Here is a 22,091-nt window from a genome sequence, read left to right as displayed (position 1 = left end):
TAAGTTCCTAAAATACCAGAAAAGGTAAAGATGGGTAGATATTGTGAGAGCTTCCAGGTACTCAATCTTTTAATCACTTTCATGCCTGAGAACCAACAACCTACCACTGAGATGGGTAAAGCTCACTGGCAGTCAGTCAGTCACCTTTGAGGAATCAGCTAAGGACTACATATTTAATTTCTGAAGCATAAGAAGGTGGCTTCCACAAATTGCAGCCGGTAAACCCTGCAGAATTTTGAGAATATTCTGGAATACATTATTAAAAGAAGATGTGTTAAAACTTATAAAAGAAAGTAGTGCTTGCTAAGAGACAGCAAAGGCTTGTGAAAATACTTTGACAGGAATGCTAAAGTAACAGCCCAAGAAACCTATCTGGACTTGGCAAGGTCTGTGATGATCAAAAGTACTTGTGAACCAGAAAGAAAAATGAGGAGTGGGTGCTGACATTATTAGCTGGATTAGAAACTGAATGGCTGCTCAAACTCTGAGCACGAATCTTCAGTGCCTAGCAACTGGTCAATAAATAATTTTCTGCATGAACTGACCCAACAGACAGATCCCTCGAGGTGTCCTCCAGACCATAAAATGTAAGGTCTTTAAAGCTTCTCTCATGAAATGGTCTGGCTCTCCTCACTCTTCTGGTGCTACATCCTCTTCTTCAGCACACTCACCCTGTTACACAATCCCAAGATGTTAACAGCTACTCTCCCAAAGGTGGGGAGGCATTTTCTCACTAGCCGAGAATTCAACAGCATCTAATTCAAGGAGCTCTTAGAGCAGGAACTCCACAAACTCATCCATAAACTCCCTTGAGCATTATGTGGAATTCCTAGGTATTGGTTTTCTTTCTTTGATCTTTTAAGAAACTTCTGAATCACTTACACTATTTTCAATTGCCTTAACTACTTCATTCCAAATAAAGCACAAGAATTCTTCCGAAAACATGCAAGCCATAATTTACCTACCTTACAAGCAGCAGCAAAAACTCAAATTTAACAAGTCATTTTTCCTTGAAACCTGCTGTTTCAAAAAGGAAAAACAATTTTTTTTAACATTTTAAATGCCACAATAATTTTTTAAATTGGTTAAGAAAAATGATGATGCTGTGCCATCGATGTTTATGAATCCTGTCAAGTGACAACAGAGGGCAATGTGCTTAGCCATTTAAGAATATTCCTTTTTAGATGCAGACATGGTATTTAAAAAAAAAAAAACAACAACTACAAACACGCACACATACAATGTCATACTCTACTATTTTTTTTTTGAAATTGACAGTAATATGTCTTTATTATGTATTAAGCAAGTGTAAGAAATAGCTATTTGTAGTCTTTAAAACAATGCACTGAAAATTAGTTAATTTCAGAGTTTTATTGTATTGCACTAAAGGAACAGCAGGACGGTTATACAATGTTCTCTCTCATTCAGTTTTGAAAATCTAAAGTACTTGCAAATTCTTAAGAATACCTTTACCACCAGATTAGAACAGTTAAGTATAATAACCAGTTTCTTTATAAGTGATATCTTACAAATTAAAACACATTTAAAATAGCTTTAAATGCATTCTTCACAAGTAAATCAGCATATATTTTTATATCATGTTCACTTATGCTTAAGAATTAAAGCAAGTATATTACTCTGATGGAAATATGGGAAGTCTCTCATTCATGCAATATACAGGGATAATATTCAAGTTGGAGGGAAAAAAAATCCCACTCTTCTTATTTTGTCCATATATAATCACATACATGATAAATGAGGAAACCCATGAAGTTTCCCACAAGTCAGATATATATTTTCAGTTCATCAGAAGCACCTGATATCTACAGCTAATTTATAATTAGATGGCATTTCAATAAAACCAAAATGAGCCCTACAAGTTCCTATATATAACAAAAGCTTCCAATGGACTAAGGATAGTCAATAATTAATGCAATCATTCAAGGGATTATGGCTGTTCCTTAAGGAGTGCAAGTTCAAACCTGTCAACACCAGAGGTAATCATTTTATATTAATTTATACGTAATTCCATTTAAATTCTTTATCCAAGTATAACATATGAAAACAGTCTTTCCACAAGCAAAAAATGTGGAAACATTTAAAAAATAAGGAGTCATTTTTTAAAGTAACTGATCAGATTCCATAGGCTACTCTTGGAAACAGGATCTTGCTGGATAGAATCCCTTCATTTGGTGGCTTTTTGCATGCACTTTGGACCAATTCTTCTGTGTGTTGTTCTAAGAGCTCACCAAAACATAGATCATGCTGAAAAGAAGAAAAAGCCTATTAATTCAAACATTCCTAACTATAAAAACTAAATGCACCAAAAAGTTGAGACTGCTTTACATAGCAAACTGGTTTATGGTATCATGCCACCACAGAGAATGAAAAGACCAATGACCAGTTCACGGTACGATCTCAATTTGCATTTATGGACTTCTGCCTAAGGTAGGACTTGCTTGGCTCAGTGCATGTGCTGTGGTTATTCCCTATTTCTTTTCCAATTTTAACAAGTAGAACAGCACAGCTGAAAGCTTAATAAGGGATCAGAGCTTAGAGAAGCAATCCGAACAGTGCACTGTCCTGGAGTTGTCTAATAATAGCAGCGAGCATCTCCGGAGGGCTCACTTCATGCCAGGCCCTCCACTAGATCTTTTATGTATATGACCTCGCTAAATCCTCCAAGCAGTCCTAGGAGGTGGGTACCATTATTATCCCCATTTTACAGATGGGAATGGTCAATTAAGAAACTTCCCCAATAGAAAAAGGCTCTAGACAACAGCAACGGGTTGAAAAAGGGCACAAATGAGCAAAATAAAAACAATAACCATTTAATTCAGGGCAATTCTACCAGAGTGATGTGGGAAAGGCATGGTTCAAAAGCACAGATCTCTAAATGGAAATACAAAACAAAGGGTTGTGCAAACTCAATAAACAATTCAAAGCAGAAATGAAATGACCTAGTGCCACCATCTCCTGGTGAACATTTTCCCACAACTTTACATCTCCAATTTTATCATTTATTCAATGATTCATGTCTTTCTTTCAACAAGTATGTCTTTTTTTTTTTTTTTTTTTTTTAAATTAAGTAGGCTCCACACTAGCATGGAGCCCAACGTGGGGCTTGAACTCATGACCCTGAGATCGAGACCTGAGCTGAGATCAAGAGTCAGCCACGTAACCGACTGAGCCCCCCAGGCGCCCCTCCACAAATACACCTGAAGTGCCTGCTATATGCCAGCACTGTCCCAGACATTTGTTAAAGAAACTGAAAAAATGAAAGTTAGCAGGAAATGAAAATGACACCTGGCATTTCACTTTTCAGGACTTATTCATTATTTCTGTTTCATAAATGAGCACCTGTAAATGCACTGAAGGATACTCATTTTCACAATTATAACCTCTAAAAGCATAAACATACCTTTTTCATAAATTTCGGTCTAGCACTTCATCGTCTTCCATAATAGAAACTTATATGATACAAAGAGAAATAAGAATATAAACCTACCATCTAATACTTAGCAAGTTTTCAAGTAACAAAAAGGAGAGGGGAATAGAAAGAAGCTGAATGATCACAATTCCATCTTATACAGCCAATCTTCTTCATTGTTTGAAAATCAGGTGGGATGTCTTCTCTGGTTGAATATATGTCAACAAAAGATGAGAAAGTGTATTTATGTAGCTTAAAGAAATATAATTCCACACTTGCGACGGTCCTTTTCTCATTTTAATGAGAATCTACAGGACACCTAGGGTGGTGGTTCTCAACCAGGGCTGGTTTTTGCTCCACAGGGGGCATTCAGCACCGTCCAAAGACATTTTTAGTTTTGGTGACTGGGGGAGAGGAGGTGCTGCTGGTGTCTACTGGGTGGAGGCCAGGGACACTGCTCCACATCCCACAATGCACAGGCGAGCCCCCACAACAAAGATTTACCCAGCCCAAAATGTCAACAGTGCTGAGGTTGAGAAACCCTGACCTGGAGGAATGATATGAGTCCATCAGGGTACAAAGGCAGAAGAATCGATAACTGCACCATCATATAGGACAGATCTGTTTCTTTCATTCATCCCATTCAGGTCAAGCAAGCCAGAAAATAAAAGGTAGAGCATACCGTTTGTCAAAAATGACAAAAAATTAAACACCATCTCAAGACAGACAGTGAAGCCAAGCAAACGGTTTTTTGCAAACTCACACTTTTTTGCAATCCTCTCAAGGCCATCACTTTGCCATGGAGAATGAGGATTATCCTTCACTGACGCACTGTGTCCGAAAGTTTAGGAAGCAGCACCCCTGCCCAAACCTTCTGCCGCCGACTGCACAGCAGCTGGCTGCCTCTGACAAGTACCAGTTTATTCCTGTTCAGTGTGCGAGCATTTGCCGCGTGCACAGCGCCGTCACCGGTCACCACCATTCGAGACACTGAGTTATTCTTCAAGTGGACTTTAAGGTGTTAAGACCATAATGCCTACAAACTTCTTCAGAAGGAAAATGAAATCACATATTCATTTTATTTTTTAAACTTACCCGTATAGGTAGTAAAAAAATGCTAGAAGATAAAAAGCTAATTTGCACCAGCCTTCTTTCTGACAATATGCTAAAATGTCTGCATTCATGATGGTCGTAGGGTCATAGAGTCCTGGTCCACTCATCACTGGTCTACTCATATACCTGTAATAAACACAGTCGATTAGCCGCTCCAAAAAGGAAGACAACCTTTGAGATAGGAAGGAGGGGTTTTCTTCTCAAGTAACATTTGTTTCAATGAGAGGTGGTCCACACAGGGAAGCGTGATTTTAGTTCTAGGGTGGAGTTCTTTCCTCTTATCATCTTAATTTCAAAACAAGAGCTCCTATATGAGACCAGGACAGTTAAACAAGTCCCATCTGGTCTCCCCAACAACTTCATAAATACAAGAAAAAGAAAAATAACTGTAAAAAGGAAGTACGATTTTCTTTTAACTTTTTAACATAATTTTAGGCTTACAGAAAGGGTGCAAGAACACTTCACCAAAATATTCCAAATGCTCACATTAACCACACAGCTTTACCCTTCTCTTTTTTGTTTTAGCTCCAAACACGCATTTTTTACAGAACAATTCAGACTCAGTTACAGATGTCATACCACTTGACACCTAAACACTTAAGTATATTTCCTAAAATCAAGAGCAGTGAGGAGGAGCGCCTGGGTGGCTCAGTCGTTAAGTGTCTGCCTTCAGCTCAGGTCATGATCCCATGGTCCTGGGATTGAGCTCCTCATAGGCTCCCTGCTCCGCGGGAAGCCTGCTTCTCCCTCTCCCACTCCCCCTGCTTATGTTCCCTCTCTAGCTGTCTCTCTCTCTGTCAAATAAATAAATAAAATCTTTAAAAAAAAAAAAAAAAAAGAGCAGTGAGGATTTTAACATTCCTATTTAAAAAAAAAAAACACCTCTAACTCTATTATATAGATCAGACATAACTTTTAAAAGTTATGAAATATGAATATATTTTATAAACAACCAAATTTAAAATCATAAAATAAACATGGAGAAAGAAGTTAGATACACTGTACATTTTGATTTATGTGAAGTTCAAAGATGGGCAAAACTAATCCAAGTTGACAGAGGTCACTGCTGTCCCAGGGAGGTGCAGGGGTAACTGACAGGGATGGGGCTTCAGACTTATGCACATTATTGTATGTAAATTAAACCTCACTTTTTGAAAAACACTTTTAAAGAGTAACAAAGTAAGCGCCCTAAAAGGTACGGAAGCAGTGATTTGTTCATCTACTTGATTTTTAAAATACATGCCAACCAATTTTCAGTTTTCATTTAGGTGACTAGCATGCAAGATAACTGTATCAACCATAGTATAATTAAAATATAATTAGGAAAAGTATTAGAAATATATCTAAATATTACCTCCAAATATGATATGCCAAGAGGGGCATATTGAGACCCAGTGTAAGCCACTCGGCTGCACAAAGAAACATGACACAGAAGAAAGCATGGATGAGGTACTCTGGAAGTACAAGCTGGAAGAAAGATACAAGCCAGTTAGCAAAATGCCTTGGCAGTAAGTCAAATGCTAATTTGGAAAGCAGGTGGCAACCAAGTTTCCATAATGAAAAAAAAGTTACTGTTTTCTTAGAACTGGGCACAAACGATGCTACTGAGGTCTGTTTCCGTATTTAACTTTTTACCAAAAGCAGAATTACAAGCAAACTGACCAGATGATATAGCTTGCTCTAAAAGAATAAATAGAACTTAAAATTTAAAACTCAAATTCTTACAGTAACAGGTTAAAATATATAAAGTTACCACCCAGACGGTTCAGTTATTTGCTGATCGCTTGGAATACTTTTTCTTTCCACCATTCAGTAATGATAAAAATACAAAAATAAGGTATCTGATCACATGCAACATGATATAAAAAAAATCCACAAAAACAAAACTCCCGTTTAGAAAACTTTACACATTAGTGTTTTAAAGCTTTTAACAGAAACTAGGAATGCTATATAAACAATATTTAGCAAACACACATCACATTACCACAAAAGTAATTTTTCAATGGAAAGCCAAAAGCCAATAATCTCAGCACAGTCAGGGGGGAAAGAACACAGATGCAAACGATGTGCATTCTGCAATGTAGGAGGGAAAAGACAGTTCTGAACCATAAAATTGGAATTTTCCCGGTTCCTGAGCTCTGATTCTTACATGGCCTTCCTGTTTCTTTAAGCCTGCTTTCCAATGAACTACACAGACACAGCAGACCAGGAGAAGCTCAGAACTCAAAAACAAAATGATTTTTTTGACTGTAGGTGGTACTAAATGAGAAAAATTATTTGAAGCAAAATGCTTTTTTATAAGATGACCAAGAGTTCATGCTTTAATTATCTTTTTCATCCTAAAGACTTCAGCCTAATGACTCTGTTAAATGAAAGTCCCAAACTTTTCATGCAAGTTTCAGCTAAATAACTTCCTACAAGTCACAGATGCAAAGCCAGCTTCTCAAATGTCTGCATCAGATCAAAGTAAAATTATATGAATCCTCAGTATCATCAGATCACTCCTGAGAGAGAACCACTGCTGTAGAAATAACAATTGTACTACATATTCAAGCCCACTTTCTAATACTCCCAAATCACTTTTTCCATTTCAAAGCTGAAAAGCAAAGTTTTTTTAATGAATATTTTAAATGAAATCCCAGTAAAACCAACTAATCTACATGACTAACCAGTATCTTCTACAAACTTTAGCAATATAATAAATAACAAAAGATAAACTCTGCATATGTATATAAACTTGTAAATAGCACGAACCATTAAGCCACACCGTTTAATTAAGATCAAAATCAAACATCTGCAAGAAAACAAGAAAATGTCCACAGAAAGTCCTTGAAACACAAGGACTGCAACCAGTACAAACCAAGAAAAATAGATATTGTATTAGGAGTTCCACTAGAGCTGTTTATAATGCTAGTTTAAATTACAGGATTTTTCCTTACAGTATAAGTCTATTTCAGCTCTCTAAAGCAAAGTGATATCTAACAATATAAATCATCATCCACGTTTTCATCCTACACTTCCAGACTGAGATATGGGGAGAAAATGACTTTGAAAGCACAATACCTACTGTTCTTAAACAATATGCTTTAGTAAGAGTGAGACTACAGATAATCTGCAACCCTTCCGGTTCTAATATGAAACACATGCCACACTCCCTTCTCCTCAAAAAAGTCCAGAAACTTTTATAATGCATCTCTTATAAAAACCAGTCCACTCCAATCATTGTTTAATGGTGAAATTTCCCCGTAAGTGGCACAAAAATTAATTCCATTTAGGAACCAATGTTTACACAAAAGCTAGTCGCCAAAAAAAGTCCTCATGCAAATATGGCTGAAATGATAGTACTTAACATGCAAATCCTAATATTCTCCAGTTAAGGTTCACATTTAAAAAAATAATATTTGTCTTCCCCCATACTTTGGCAGAATTGTCAAAACAAATTTTAAATAGGGAAAACTGTCAGATGCGCTGCTAGTAAGCCAATTATCGGCACCCTATCCAAACGCAACATGTGCTGATATAAAACTTCCTTCCAATCTATGCAGCATTAGGAGGTCCCAAGCACATGTCTTTTTTAAGTGAGAATTTCCTTCCATGAAGAAGAGTCAGAAATCACACATTAAATGTAAAAATGAAATTAGTCCCTCTTAAATTTATGGTAAATTAGGGAAATACCAAAGCTTGAGTATAAAAATCCAGCTGTCTGGGTTCAAATGCTGGTTCTACCTTAGCTATGTGACCTTGTTGGTAAAGTGCTTCAACCTTGCTAAGCCTCAGCCTATTCTCCTATTCATGAGAATATCAATATACCTACCCTTTAGGCAGGTCATGAGCACTGAATGAAAAAGCCCAAGTAAAGATGCTTAGCACAGAGCCTGGTGCCCAGAAAAGCCCTCATCTGATTTCAGCTCTTATCATCCTCATCTGGTTATTTGAAGTAATGAAAAGCCAAAGAAGATAGAATACTATTAATGAACAACTGTCAAAAAAAGAAATTTCGGTTTCTTAATCTCTTGGTAACAATTAGTTTCAACGGTAGGTTAAGATATTTTACAATCAACAGTATTACTTTCCAACAAGAAAGCAGATTCGTCACCTATTTTGTTTCCTAAGAGCAGAGAAACGGCTAGTAAGTTAATACTTTTAATTGTACCTACATCAAGTCTCACTGTAGCAGTTCTTTGAAGACAAACTAGAAATCTATCCCATCGCTCATATTTATCGAGGAAACAATGATAAAGTAGCAAACGCGCTTTATAGACCCTTTTCCAAATAAAATCCCTCTGGCGTGCTAGTGCCTTACAGTTTTACACAACTAAAGCCTACACAAGTTCTCATCTTAAGTAATTTTTAAAGATGAATTATTGTATTGTATTGTTTGGAGACATACCCACTGCTTTCTTACAAACCTTTCAGCTTCTGACCAATTAGGCAAAATCAAACCTACAGACGAAAGGAGAATCTTCCTAAATGAGTAAACTAAATGAAGTCAAAAATATATATATATTTTTGACTTCATTTATCTGCAATCCTTCCGGTTCTAATATGAAACACATGCCACACTCCCTTCTCCTCAAAAAAGTCCAGAAACTTCTATAATGCATCTCTTATAAAAACCAGTCCACTCCAATCATTGTTTAAGGGTGAAATCCCCTAAGCACGATGGAGCCACATTATAACTAAATCCATCCGAGCTCAGAACTTAGTGTAAGACAAGTCTGTCTTAGAAATTTAGAGTGGATATATATTAGAAATAACTATGTAGACATTTGTATACAAATTGTTATCCACAAAATTCTGGCAGCGTGAGTCCAAAGGTCTGCACCAGTGCAAGATTCCAGAACCTAAGGAAAGAGCTATCATCTAGAAGGTTCTGAATAAACATCAGCTGAAAGAGTGAATAATTAATTCCAGAATAGACATAACCAAAGATAAAAGCAGACATGGTACTGAAGACTCCACTTCCAGACTACCTCCCAATAAGTCACAACAGAAGAATCTTCTTACCATCTATTAAAGTCCTTTTATGTTAACTAACTTTCAAACACTGCTCCAAATAATTTAATATAGAAGTGCCTATGGCTCTAACATTTTTAAAAATGCATAAGCATTTAACAGCTTTCCCTACTTGACTGGGCCAGCAAGCAAACATTTGCATAAAATGCGAAATTTCATGAAATCATAAACCTCAACAGGCACATGAACGAGGACACCGAACAGAACATTTTACAAATACAAATGCCCTAACCCTCCCCATGAAATGAATGTAGCATTAAAACATTAAACTAAAAAGCAGTACACACCTTTAATGCAATTTTGACTCTTTTAATCTTTTTGACCTTTTCAACTGTCTTTGGCCGACAATGTAAAAAGCAGATTGGAAGAATGTTAGTATGACAGCTGACAAGATCACTGGCAGATTAATAATAGTCAGAATAGTCAAGCAGGAAAAAGAATATTTTTGTAAATTCTGCCTACTTCAAAAAGTACAAATATATCATGCTACTGAGAATATTGGCCATTTTCAAAATAAGTTAAAAGCAAAAACAGTTTAAAAATCTAAAGAAAAATCCTATATTATAACTTACAGGATTCAGGGTATTACACTGGTCTATAGGATTCTTGTAATCAGTCTTCAGTTCATCAAATGCTATAATCTAAAATAAAATTAAAATCAGTTAGGACCTTTAATAAAAAGCAGCAACAAACCTGCCCCATCATCAAATGACAATTGAATAAAGCTAATAAAACAAAAGCAAAAGTATACCAATACTGCATGTACCCATTTATAGTAAATTCACTATGTACTAATAAATCACCAGAATCAGATTTAAAGAACTGAGAACATGTTTATACTAATGTCATTTAAATGAGCTGGTATCACTGTGATAAATATCTTCAATTTTCAATTTTTCAATGCCTCTGTTCAAGTCATTTTCTCTTCTTGAAATGATCTTTTCTATCTATCAAAACTTTTCACCCTAAAAACCCTCTTCCTACGTCAACTCCTCTCTCTAGGTTTCCCTGACTCCCTGGGGCAGAAATGATTGCCTACCTGTCTAGTAGCCACAGAGCACAGGGCTTTACAGTGCTACCAATAGGGCATTTCTCACACTGGGGTATCTGTGTACAGGTTTGTGTGCCCCTCACGGTGAGGTATTTTTAATCATCTGTGCATGCCCTGCCCCTGGCACACGATTCAGTGGGACACTAGAGATGGACTCATGCGCTTCAGTTTGTTCCCATTGTGCCCAAACACATACATTTCAAAGTCCTGCTTCAATAGGGAAATACAAGAAATGGCCTCAGCATAGAGGAACACCAAATGATTATTAAACTTCACGGCCAGGACCGCCACATAGAGTAGCACCCTTCCTGCGTGGGACAAAAGGCCAAGGTGGAAGCTCAAAGCCAGGCTGTGCTCCTGCTGCCAAGCACCCTGCCATGGACTCTACACCAGGCTCTGCACTGAGGGGCCGCGTCTGTGTAGGAGGGAGGATTTTTCTGATTCTTCTGCCCCAAGAGGAATCTTGTTCTTTTTTTTTTTTTTTTTTTAAATTTGCGAGAGAGAGAATGAGAGACAGAGAGCATGAGAGGGAGGAGGGTCAGAGGGAGAAGCAGACTCCCTGCTGAGCAGGGAGCCTGATGTGGGACTTGATCCTGGGACTCCAGGATCATGACCTGAGCCGAAGGCAGTCGCTTAACCAACTGAGCCACCCAGGCGCCCGAGGCATCTTGTTCTAATGCACCTAAAGGCATCAGGTAAGCAAGAGCAGCCCTGTTCAAAGCCCCGATAAAAGTGATCAGTCTAACCTCCTTTTGTGTCCTATGCATAGCCCTACACTTGTGGGTGGTTTCATGAGGTCACCAAACAAAACTGAAGAAGGGTAACCCAGGTAAGACCAGCTTCTCACAGTATGAGGAGTCAAATAGTTATAAATGTGATAAGGGGAGAAAGATCTCATCCACTTAGGAAATATATCACAAGAATGTTTCTGTCTACACTCTGGAGAAATGTGGCTGTAACATTTAGGGTCACTTAACACAGAACTTCAATGTCAAAATGTACTAAAAATCAAAACAAGGGCAACACCCCACTCTGTGGTATTAAGTCAGATGTCAAAATAAGAAGCCAAAGGCACCAAGTTTATAGGAGAGTTATTTTAGTTGCTGTCACTGGTCATCCAAGAGATAAGAGAACTCAATCTGCCTTTCCTCTGGTGGGTTAGGAGTAGTATCTTTGTATGTGAGACCGTGTTACTCAGTATTACCGGTAATCGGGGCACCTGGGTGGCTCAGATGGTTAAGCGTCTGCCTTCGGCTCAGGTCATGATCCCAGGGTCCTGGGATCGAGCCCCGCATCGGGCTCTCTGCTTGGCGGGGAACCTGCTTCTCCCTCTCCCTCTACTGTTCCCCCTGCTTGTGCTCTCTCACTCGATCAAATAAATAAATAAAATCTTAAAAAAAAAAATATTACCGGTAATCAGTGGAGTTCTATCTTTCTAGCTTTTACTATGCTGGTTTATTTCCCTGTTAAAGTTCTTCACTTCATAAAAAGATGGGTTGTTCTTTTTTTTTAATTTCTAGAATTTTACAAAATCCACCAACCAGACCAAATAAAAATTCTAACTAAAACAGGAATAGAAGAAAATCATTCGACATTAAGATGTAAACTCCATGACAGCAAAGATTTTTGCTGTGCTCACTGCTATGTCCCTGGCTCATACTTAAATGTTCAATCAATATTTAGTGAATGAAAGCCTAGCTTAAAAAGAATACAGAACTCACCAATAAGCATTTGCCTTTGCTAATGAAACCTAACACATATAAATGTTAAAAATGGTAAAAATAGGGCGCCTGGGTGGCTCAGTCGGTTAAGCATCTGCCTTCGGCTCAGGTCATGATCCCAGGGTCATGGGATGGAGCCCCGCGTCGGGCTCCCTGCTCGGTGGGGAGCCTGCTTCTCCCTCTCCCACTCCCCCTGCTTGTGTTCCCTCTCTCGGTGTATTTCTCTCTGTCAAATAAGTAAATCTTTAAAAAAAAAAAAAAGTTAAAAATATAAACATACAACTAGAAGATACTAATTTCTGATTACTTAATGGATATTATTAATCAAATACCTGACATTTGCTGTGTGATATATCCCCAATGCATCTTAGTAATAAAGTTCAAAATAAGGGCTGTCGTTGCAAATTAAATTACTTGCCTATAACAAGATCCAATTTAATAGCGAGTATAAAACTTATGTTTTAAAACTATTTTGACTGGACATTTTCTTCAGGTGATTTCAAGGGATCTTTTAATGAGTATGTTACTGCATGAGCTTCTGTTTGAAATGTTACAAGCTGGAGTTTTCAAACTCTTCTGAAAAGATTAACCTACTGGCTTTTGTATCTTTTGTGACTGTGCGTCTGGACAAAGACGTTCACAAAATTTCCAACAGAGTGCAAAAACAAAACAGATATATCCCTAAAGGTATCAAACTATGCAATTCAGGATACATTCAGATTTGACGCATGGCTTTAGGGAATGACTTCTGTTCAAACAAACCTATGCTCCCATCTCTACTCTCCACAGAGTATCAATCACATGAATTAGTACTAAACTGACAGATGTAACCAACAGCACAAAAAATATCCTCCATAAAACGATTAATGTAAACAGGATTCTTTGAATTTCTACTTCAAATTTCCAAGTGAGTCTTCTGATACTTAAACTACCTAAGAAAATAAACTGAAGGTTATGTAGTTAATAGAAAAATTAAAATTATATACTTTAGAATTTTCAATTTGTTCCCAAAGGATGCATAATCCTCTGAACTACGAAGAAATCCCCAAGGATAAAAGCTCGCCACTAATCTGTGGAGTACAAATGAATTTTTAAAAATTCTATAATAGGACTTAAAATTACCTACTTCACCCGATACATTATCATTTCAACACTGAAACTAAGTTACCCATTTTTTTAATTTATTTTTTTTTTAAGATTTTATTTATTTATTTGAGAGGGAGGGAGAGAGAGAGAGAATAAGCAGAGTAAGGGGCAGAGGGAGAAGCAGACTCCCCCCTGGGCAGGGAGCCCCATTCCGGACTGGATCCCAGAACCCTGGGATCATGACCTGAACAGAAGGCATACGCTTCACCAACGGAGCCACCCAGGTGCCCCAAATTACCCATTTTTATTTTTAATGCAGTTCAGATTTTCCTTAAGCCAAACAACCTGGTTCAAAATGTAAACAAGGCCCTCCACAGCTTGCTTTCTTAGAATCCTCATCATTTCAAAAAACAAAGACTACCCATCAAGCAGGAAGTGACTTAAATCTGTTATCTACAAATGGAAGGGAGCCACACATTTCACTTCCACCAGTGAAATGTGGAGCTAGTTTGCATTCCAGATTATCTTTATTTATTGTTCTTCCACCAAAGAGCCTAAAGTGCTCTTAATTTATTGGTTCTTACTGACAAGTATTTTGAGAGAGCAGTTACTGAACAGCCTACCTAAGCATTCCCCACTATAGAGCAGTTAGGTTCTAAAATAATTATGAACATCATCACACTCCTTATCAAAAGAGAATAATTTGTGGTATTCTACTTATGAGATTTTTTTTTTTTTACACAAGACATTGCTGCCATTTAAATCACTCTGCCAGGCTATGCTCCATAAGAAATCCTTGTTATTGGCATGATGAAACCTGACTTAAAATTTACATGAATGAACATGTCCAATCATTCAAAAGAGGGCTGATATTCCAGAAGGCACTAAAAGAATATGAGGAGGGCAGAAGCAAATATAAGATACATTTTTAATGAATGCTGACTTCCAGAAGGCTGCTTATTTTGTGCTAGAGAAACAAGAATCCTTAAAAATCTGTTGTAGAACTGTCATGAGGAACTTACTTGTTCCTTACAGTAACCAGTAAGGATGTGCTTCTATCCTGCAGCAAGATGTGAGTAAAAGAAAAAAAGAAAGAAAAACTGCCCTAGGGAAGTTTAAGATTTGTGAGCATTTTCGAAGTCAAATTAAAACTACCTCCGTTAAATCCAGCTACCCTGAATACAGAGGTGGCTAGGAAGAGTGTCTCTTGAGAAACTCTGGCGGTCAAAGTATGATTTAGGGGAAAAGTTCGGAGATGCAGTCAACAAAGTGATCACTCCAATCTGCATCAAAGTTCACAAGGAAAAAACCTGAAAAAAAGGGGGGGGGGGCATTCTACTCGAAAAGCGCCCAACAAGTGCTGAAAATAGAGTTGGAAATTCATCTAAAGTAGGCTATACGATCTCATTTGGGCCATACTCCCGCGGAAACCCGAAAAGAAAGACAATGTGATTAAATAATAGTAATTCGGTAAACTTCATTCCCGCTAAGCACGCAGCATGCCTCCGTGCGCCCTTGACATCCTCCCCGGGGATGCGGGGATGCGGGGATGCCGAGCCCCGGGCCGGCCAAGATCCACGCCAGCGAAGCGCTGTCCCGCAGGGCCCCACAGGACCGCGGCCGCCCCACCCATCCAGGGAGGAGTAGCGGCGCGCGCGGCCTGCGAGGGGACACAGCGGGCGCATCCACCGGGCCACCGCAGCCTGGACCTGCAGCCCCCGGCCCGCAGACGGAGGGCTCGCAGAGCCCTCGCCGCGCGGCCCGCCCCGCTTCGGCCCCATCCCCCGGCGCGCGGACCTCCGGGGGCCGTCACCGCCCGGACCGCAGACGCGGGGCGAGAAGAAGCTGCGCCGCCTCCTCGCCCTTCTTCCCCCGGCCCCGGCTACTCACGTGCCAGATGGCGAAGAAGATGAGCGCGGCGGTGAGCAGCAGCGCCAGCATGTAGCAGAAGGCCGCGAACGTGAACGCCATGGCCGGGAAGGAGGAGCAGGCAGCGGCGCCGGTGCCAGCGGAGAAAGACGGCGCAGGGCCCTCTGGGTAAAACCATTCACTTCCCCCGGCCTCAGCCACGACCGCCGCCGCCGCTGCTGCCGCCGCCGCCGCGGCGCCCGCCCTCTCTGCGCGCCTGCGCACCAGCCGAGATGCGCCGACGCCCTCTGATGGCTGAAGCCTACGACGCACCTATATTGTCCGCGCAGCAGATTGATTTCGTTTTCTTTCCTTCCCTCGTTCATTCTTTGAACAAATAGTTATTGAATGAGTGCCTAGTATATTTCAGGCGCTGTGCTTCCCCTTTGAGATACAAAGATGAGAAACATAGTACTTGCGCTGAAAAAACTTAGTGTAGTGCCGGAAACGAACACTTAAATAAATCATTACGGTATTACAACCCTGTTAACGGAAGTCTGCGGCTCCTGATGAAAGGTCAGAGAAGGGCATCCATCCCGTTCTGCAGCGTTCAGAGCAGGATTCCTGGAGTATCTGTTTCTTAAACTGAGGCGTACGTGATGAGTAGAAGTCCAGGCAAAGAGAAGGTAGAACCAGAACTCCTAAGAGAGGGTTCAGCTTGAGCAAAGACACAGAGATGGAAGGAAGGAAGGAAGGAAGGAAGGAAGGAAGGAAGGAAGGAAGGAAGGAAGGAAGGAAAGAAGGAGGGAAGGAAGGAAGGAAAGAAGGAGGGAAGGAAGGAAGGAAGGAGGAAGGAAGGAAGGAAAGAAGGAGGGAGGGAAGGAAGGAAGGAGAGAAGGAGGGAAGGAAGGAAGGAGAGAAGGAGGGAAGGAAGGAAGGAGGAAGGAAGGAAGGAAAGAAGGAGGGAAGGAGGGAGGGAAGGAAGGAAGGAGGAAGGAAGGAAGGAAGAAAAAAGCTCAGTGTCTCAGGTGAAAAAACCAGCAGTTCTAAATTAACGGAACCTAGCACAAAACAGTTTTGAGAGTTCGGGGTTAGCGGGGGTTCAGATCACAGAGTATCTTACAAGCTTGGTTTTGTTCTTATGCTGGTTGTGACCCACAAAATTGATTCTCCACCTGCTAACTGATCGCTGCTGATGGAAGTGGAAATCATTGAAGGACTTAAGCAAGAGAGGGACATATTTAGATTTGCATTAAAGATCATTCACCCTAGCAAATTGTATAGAGAGGGGTTTAGAAGTGGAGTCTATCCAGTGCTGTCCAACAAAACTTGTGGCAATAGTGGAAATTTTCTTTTTCTGCACTGTTCAATACAGTAGCCACTAGCCACATGTGGCTATTGAGCACTCTCAATGTGGCTAGTATGATTATGGAATTGAACGTTAAATTTTGCTTATTTTCATTAATTAAAATGTAAGTAGCCACGTGTAGCTAGTGGCTACTGTCTTAGACAGTGCAGGTCTATACCACCAAGATTATATGGCACCCGTGTGCCAATCACAAAGGTATTCTCTCCAGATAAACGAAGTCCACACTAGGGCATAGGAATGCAGGCTGTGTGTGCAGTGTGCAAACTGCCCAACTGTGCACTATGATCCTGAATAGAGGAGTGCAAGAGCAGCAGGAAGGAGCCCTCAGCAATGGTCCCAGCAGAAGCTGGGCTCTGACCAAAGCAACAAAAACCAGGAGAGAAAGGAATGAACAGATTTGATAGTATTTGAGAGAGAAGCTCAGCAGGACTTGATTGATTGGATGCAGTGGTTAGAGAAAGGAAGGGCTACAGGCCACAGAAGCTTAGCAAAATACAATTTTGGGCAATATTTGTCCAAGAGAGTTCATCATCTAATGAGGGGTAGATGCAGTTTCCTGGTGTCAGGGAAAAGTTTTCGGGGAATTGTCTAAGCCAGACCATGAGATGCAGCCTGGTTCTTATAAATAAATTCCGTCTACACTTTGGGAAGTGATGGTTCATCACCAAGAACCTCCAGGTCCTCCTACCTTTTAGCAACAAGCTACTCTCCTGATTCACTTGAAATGTAGCTTTCCCTTACCTGGTAACTATGTCTAGCACCTTACTATGCGAAATGGAACTGCCTCCCAAGAACACATCCTTGGTTCTGGAAGGGACGTCCCGCACTTCACCTGAGGAGTTGGAGAGACTTGGCAAGAGAAATTTTTTCTGCTCCAACCCCCCTTAACCCTTAACTGCTGTTATACTATAAAACCCAAGCCCCTCCACTTCATTCAAGGGTAGCATTTTAGGTATTTCAATGAGGGTTTATTGAGCACCCATTCTATATCGTGTGGAATACTGATTTGCTCAGAAGCTGGGGCAGTATGAAGCCCTTTCGTGTTTTACCAGAACACATAGGTAAATTGTAGACCTGCATTGTCTAGTAGAGGAGACCTGTAGTCACATGGCTATTTAAATTTAAATTGATAAAATTAGGGGCACCTAATTTTTTTTTTTTTTTAAAGATTTTATTTATTTATTTGAAGAGAGAGACACAGCGAGAGAGGGAACACAAGCAGGGGGAGTGGGAGAGGGAGAAGCAGGCTTCCCACAGAGCAGGGAGCCCGATGCGCGGCTCGATCCCAGGACCCTGGGATCACGACCTGAGCCGAAGGCAGACGCTTAACGACTGAGCCACCCAGGCGCCCCAGGGGCACCTAATTTTAATGACTGATGGCTCAGTAGTTAACTGTCTGCCTTCAGCTCAGGTCATGATCCCGGGGTCCTGGGATTGAGCCCTGCATCGGGCTCCTTGCTCCACGGGGAGCCTGCTTCTCCCTCTCCCACTCCCCCTGCTTGTGTTCCCTGTCTCGCTCTGTCTCTCACTGTCAAATAAATAAATAAAATCTTTAAAATAAATAAATAAATTTAAATTGATAAAATCAAATAAAACTAAAAATTCAGTTCCTCAGCTATACTAGCCATATTTCAAACGCTCAATAGCCTCATGTGGCTGGTGGCTTCTGTGGTGAACAATGTAGATATAGAACATTTCCATCATTGCGGAAAGTGCTGTTCGCACTGCTTTAGACAGTATTACACCGCTGTAATCAGTTAAAGAATACACCCATTTTAATGAGGGCAAAGGGCTAATTAGATCAACCAACTATAGGCAAGGCAGTTGGTGAGGAAGATAATGGGTTCACTTGACATTTTGGAGAGCCCTTACAAGCAGCGAGTAATCTATACCATCCTCATTCAATCAATTCTCAGTATTCTTTGGAAGTTCCATCAACCCTTTCACCTCGTGGGAGTAATTTTGTAGTACATACTGAATTAAGTTCCTACTTCTACTTGTATATATGGCTGGGGCTGGATGATATTGCAAAGAAATATTAATCTTATGTTCTCTCTCCTGCACCCCCCTTCTCCCACTCAGACTTCCTTTGTTCAACTTGTCTTTTCCATCAGTTTGCTCCCACTCCACCCACACTGCCCATGCCGCCAACCCAAAAGGCTAGGCACAGGTCAGCCACTGGAGAATTAGAAAACAAAACCTAGAAATACAAAGCATGCAGTCTTAGAATGGGACCCAAAGAGTTCGGATACACACCTGAAAGAAATTTCCAGCCCCCTAGACTAGATAAAGAAAGCCAGTGGTGGGAAGCGGGGAGGGGAGGTGCTGAGTGGTTAAGAGAATGTGAGCTCAAGATATCTCCAAGCCCCCACACTAACAAGCTCAGCCATGCCAATCTCCACGGAATAGCCTGGCCTCCCCCCTGAGCTCAGCTTTCTTTTTCACTGTGTCTGTTGAGAACTGCCAGAAAGCAGCAGGCCATCTTCACACGTCCATCATCCAAGGGTAGTCATGTTTGCCACTCTGCTCAGCACCCCATCCAGCCCATGCCAGGGAGACAGTCCTCTTTCTATGGCCAAGGAAACTTATAAACCGCACACACACCCCCATGGGGAGCGGTAAGTAGGAAACTTAAAGACATGGTGGTAACATAAAAGGGAAAGCTCCTAGACGATTGTGAATTTGCACTTAACCAAGTTGAGCTCTCCCAGAGATGTGGAATAATAGGTGAACTGTAATCCTAGTTACCTAGATCATATGGTGCCCATGACGCTTTGGGAGGATCTGGGCCCTGGCCTTGAGTAATGAAGCACTTCCAAGAGGATAGAACCCTGAGCACAGAAAATTGTGGGCCAGCAGTTCCCCATCTTCCAGAAGAGGTTTGTACATTTGAAGAAAAAGCCATTTCACCTGGGGGTTGTGTGTGGCACTTGGATCTGGACATTGACATGGGCCTTGGAAAGAATAGCTATGGAGCTGGGAAGAATGGGAGGTGTAGCAGGTAGTATTGGTTGCCCCCAAAGCCACCCAACTTCTTTCTTGTTGGCGGAGCTCGAGGTTTGTCCGGGGCTCATGGTCCCCATGCCATGTGCTTAGAGGAGGAGCCCTTCTCAGCCCAAGGTTTTGGGAAAAGGCAGCTCCTATCCCTCCAGAGTGAGGTCTGACTCCCAATTGCTTTCCGTATAGAGCAGAGCTGATGGCTATTGGTGTTATTTTTTGTTCACTATACACATTTCTTTTTTTTTTTAAGATTTTATTTATTCATTTGACACACAGAGAGAGATAGTGAGAGAGAGAGAGCACAAGCAGGGGGAGCGGCAGGCAGAGGGAGAGAGAGAAGCAGGCTCCCCGCGGAGCAGGAAGCCCGATGTGGGGCTGGATCCCAGGACCCTGGGATCATGACCTGAGCCGAAGGCAGACGCTTAACCGTCTGAGCCACCCAGGCGCCCCTCACTATACACAGTTCTAACACATCGGGTTACAGCTGCATGCTGTAGAGGGCATTGGACTGTCCAGTAGGATGTGGCTTCTCCGTATCGGGTGGCTGTGTCATCCACCTTGCCCTTTGCCCTGGAAATACCTGTTACAGAACCATTTACAAGAAGAATCAATGTACAGAAACGACTCACTCGACAATTTCATGTGTGCAAAATATGTCTTTATTGTTATTGTTCTTATGTGTCTTTTTTTTTTCCATAAAATCACATAAAGGTAAAATTTAAAGATGGTGAAAAACACAGATTTTAAGAGTATGAGGACTTCGATACACGCGTAAGTCCATGTAATAACCACCCCCATGCAAGACAGAGAACATTGCCACCACCCCACGTAATTCCCTCATGACCCACCGCCATAGGCAACAACCCGTTCTGCTTTCCAGTACCATAGATTAGTTTCACCTGTTCTTGAGTTTCACTAAATAGAAGCATATGCATTCTTTGTGTTTGCTTGTTTGGTTCAGCATGTTTTGGCGCTTTTCTCTTTGAGATTCTTCCACATTGCTGCATGCATCAATAATTCATTCATTTTTAAAAACAACTTTATTAAAGTATGATTTACAAAAAATAAAATGTACTCATTTTAAGTGCACTATGATCTTAGACAAAATTATACACTCAGGTAACCACCCGTAATCAGTGTGTTCAACATTTACAGTACCCCCCAAAAGTTCCACTGTCCCCCTTCCTAATCCCCAGCCCAAAGCCATCACTGAGTCTGTCATTACAGATTAAATGTGTCTTTTCCAGAGTACCATAGCATTGAAATCATACAGTATGCATTCTCATATCTGGATTCTTTCAGCATGTCTCTGAGATTTGCCCGTGTTGTTGTTGTTGTATTAGAAGTTAACTCCTTTTTATTGCTCTGTAACATTCCATCACATGAATATATCATAATCTGTGTTTCATCCTCCTATTGATGGACATCTAGGTTATTTCCAGTTTGGGGTTATTATGGATAAATCTGCTGCATACATTCTTGTACAAGGCTTGTTTGTGAACACATATTTTCATTTCTTTTAGTAAATATTTAGGAGTGAAATTGCTGGGTCATAGAGAAGGTGCTATGTTCTTTTGTTCTTGTTGTTCTTTATTTATTTATTTTTTAAAGATGTTATTTATTTGAGAGAGAGAGCACAAGCAGTGGGGTGGGGGGGGAGAAGGAGAAGCAGACTCCCCCGCTGAATAGGGAGCCTGCTTCGGGGCTCAATCCCAGGACTCCAGGATCATGACCTGAGCCGAAGGCAGATGCTTAACTGACTGAGCCACCCAGCCGCCCCCTTTACTGTTTTTAAGTCACTTAATTCTGACTCTAATTCCCCTTCCACTGAATTCGTGAAGGATTATGTATCAGGTATTATCCAGTGTCACCCTAGAGTTCTGGAATTGTATGTCCTCACGGCAGCAGAACGGACAGCTCTTAGAAGTGTTGCCAAGGCTAGAAGCTCTGGTCCCTCCAGGCACCCTGGGGTCATCCTCTCTACCATGTCACCACCTCCCCAGGGCCCACAGAGCAGGGCACAGGGGGCCACTGCCTGCAAGACCCAGAGACCTCTGATCCCTTTCCAATTTGGGAGACTAAGCACTAACTCTTCTTTTTCTCCCCAACCCCACAGCCCTCACTCACCACCCTCCCTCTCTGGGACACCCAGCAGAGTCTCTTCAGTGCAGTTAGGACTTACACAAAAGGCAAGGAGAACTGTTGACCTCAAATGGTTTCTTCTCCCTGTCCTGCCAGCAAAAATCCTCAAGCAAGGAAGCCTAAAGGGCCTCGCCACTTTCACGGTGTGGAGCAAGAAGGGAATACAAAAGAAAAACACCAACAATTATTTCAAGACATTATTTAGCCACCTTTTAAGCACCAGCGTGGGTGTTTAACCTTCTCTTTGAGAGCTTTGCACGTTGGATTACCTGAAGTTGTAATCTGAACGTCCTCTGTACTTCATTCTCTCTATGG

General features: G+C 40.9%; 1 protein-coding gene across 2 annotated transcripts; it reads right to left on the bottom strand.

Annotated features, from left to right (window-relative positions):
- Window positions 1-1,356: 1,356 nt before the first annotated feature.
- On the bottom strand, window positions 1,357-15,521 carry CNIH1 (cornichon family AMPA receptor auxiliary protein 1). 2 transcript variants are annotated; one of them, XM_044917836.1, is made up of 6 exons: window positions 15,308-15,521; window positions 10,132-10,200; window positions 9,847-9,894; window positions 5,898-6,010; window positions 4,526-4,669; window positions 1,357-2,265 (listed from the first exon to the last, which is right to left on the bottom strand). In XM_044917836.1, the coding sequence occupies exons 1-6, from the start codon at window positions 15,386-15,388 to the stop codon at window positions 2,238-2,240; spliced, it is 483 nt and encodes a 160-aa protein (XP_044773771.1). In that variant the 5' UTR covers window positions 15,389-15,521; the 3' UTR covers window positions 1,357-2,237. The 2 variants fall into 2 exon arrangements, with proteins under 2 accessions (XP_044773771.1, XP_021557020.1); XM_021701345.1 differs by lacking the exon at window positions 9,847-9,894.
- Window positions 15,522-22,091: the final 6,570 nt, after the last annotated feature.

Source organism: Neomonachus schauinslandi, chromosome 9, assembly GCF_002201575.2.
Source record: "Neomonachus schauinslandi chromosome 9, ASM220157v2, whole genome shotgun sequence".
NCBI classification, from domain to species: domain Eukaryota; kingdom Metazoa; phylum Chordata; class Mammalia; order Carnivora; family Phocidae; genus Neomonachus; species Neomonachus schauinslandi.
This window is presented reverse-complemented; position numbering and strand designations above follow the sequence as displayed.

Bases quoted from the DNA above. Each gene is read 5' to 3' on its own strand.
- CNIH1 (XM_044917836.1), bottom strand. From the start codon at position 15,388: ATGGCGTTCACGTTCGCGGCCTTCTGCTACATGCTGGCGCTGCTGCTC. The intron at 4,670-5,897 runs GTAATATTTAGA...TGTTTATTACAG, and splicing joins TTGGCATATCATATTTGGAG to GTATATGAGTAGACCAGTGA. The intron at 2,266-4,525 runs GTAAGTTTAAAA...TCTTCTTTTCAG, and splicing joins TTTTTTTACTACCTATACGG to CATGATCTATGTTTTGGTGA.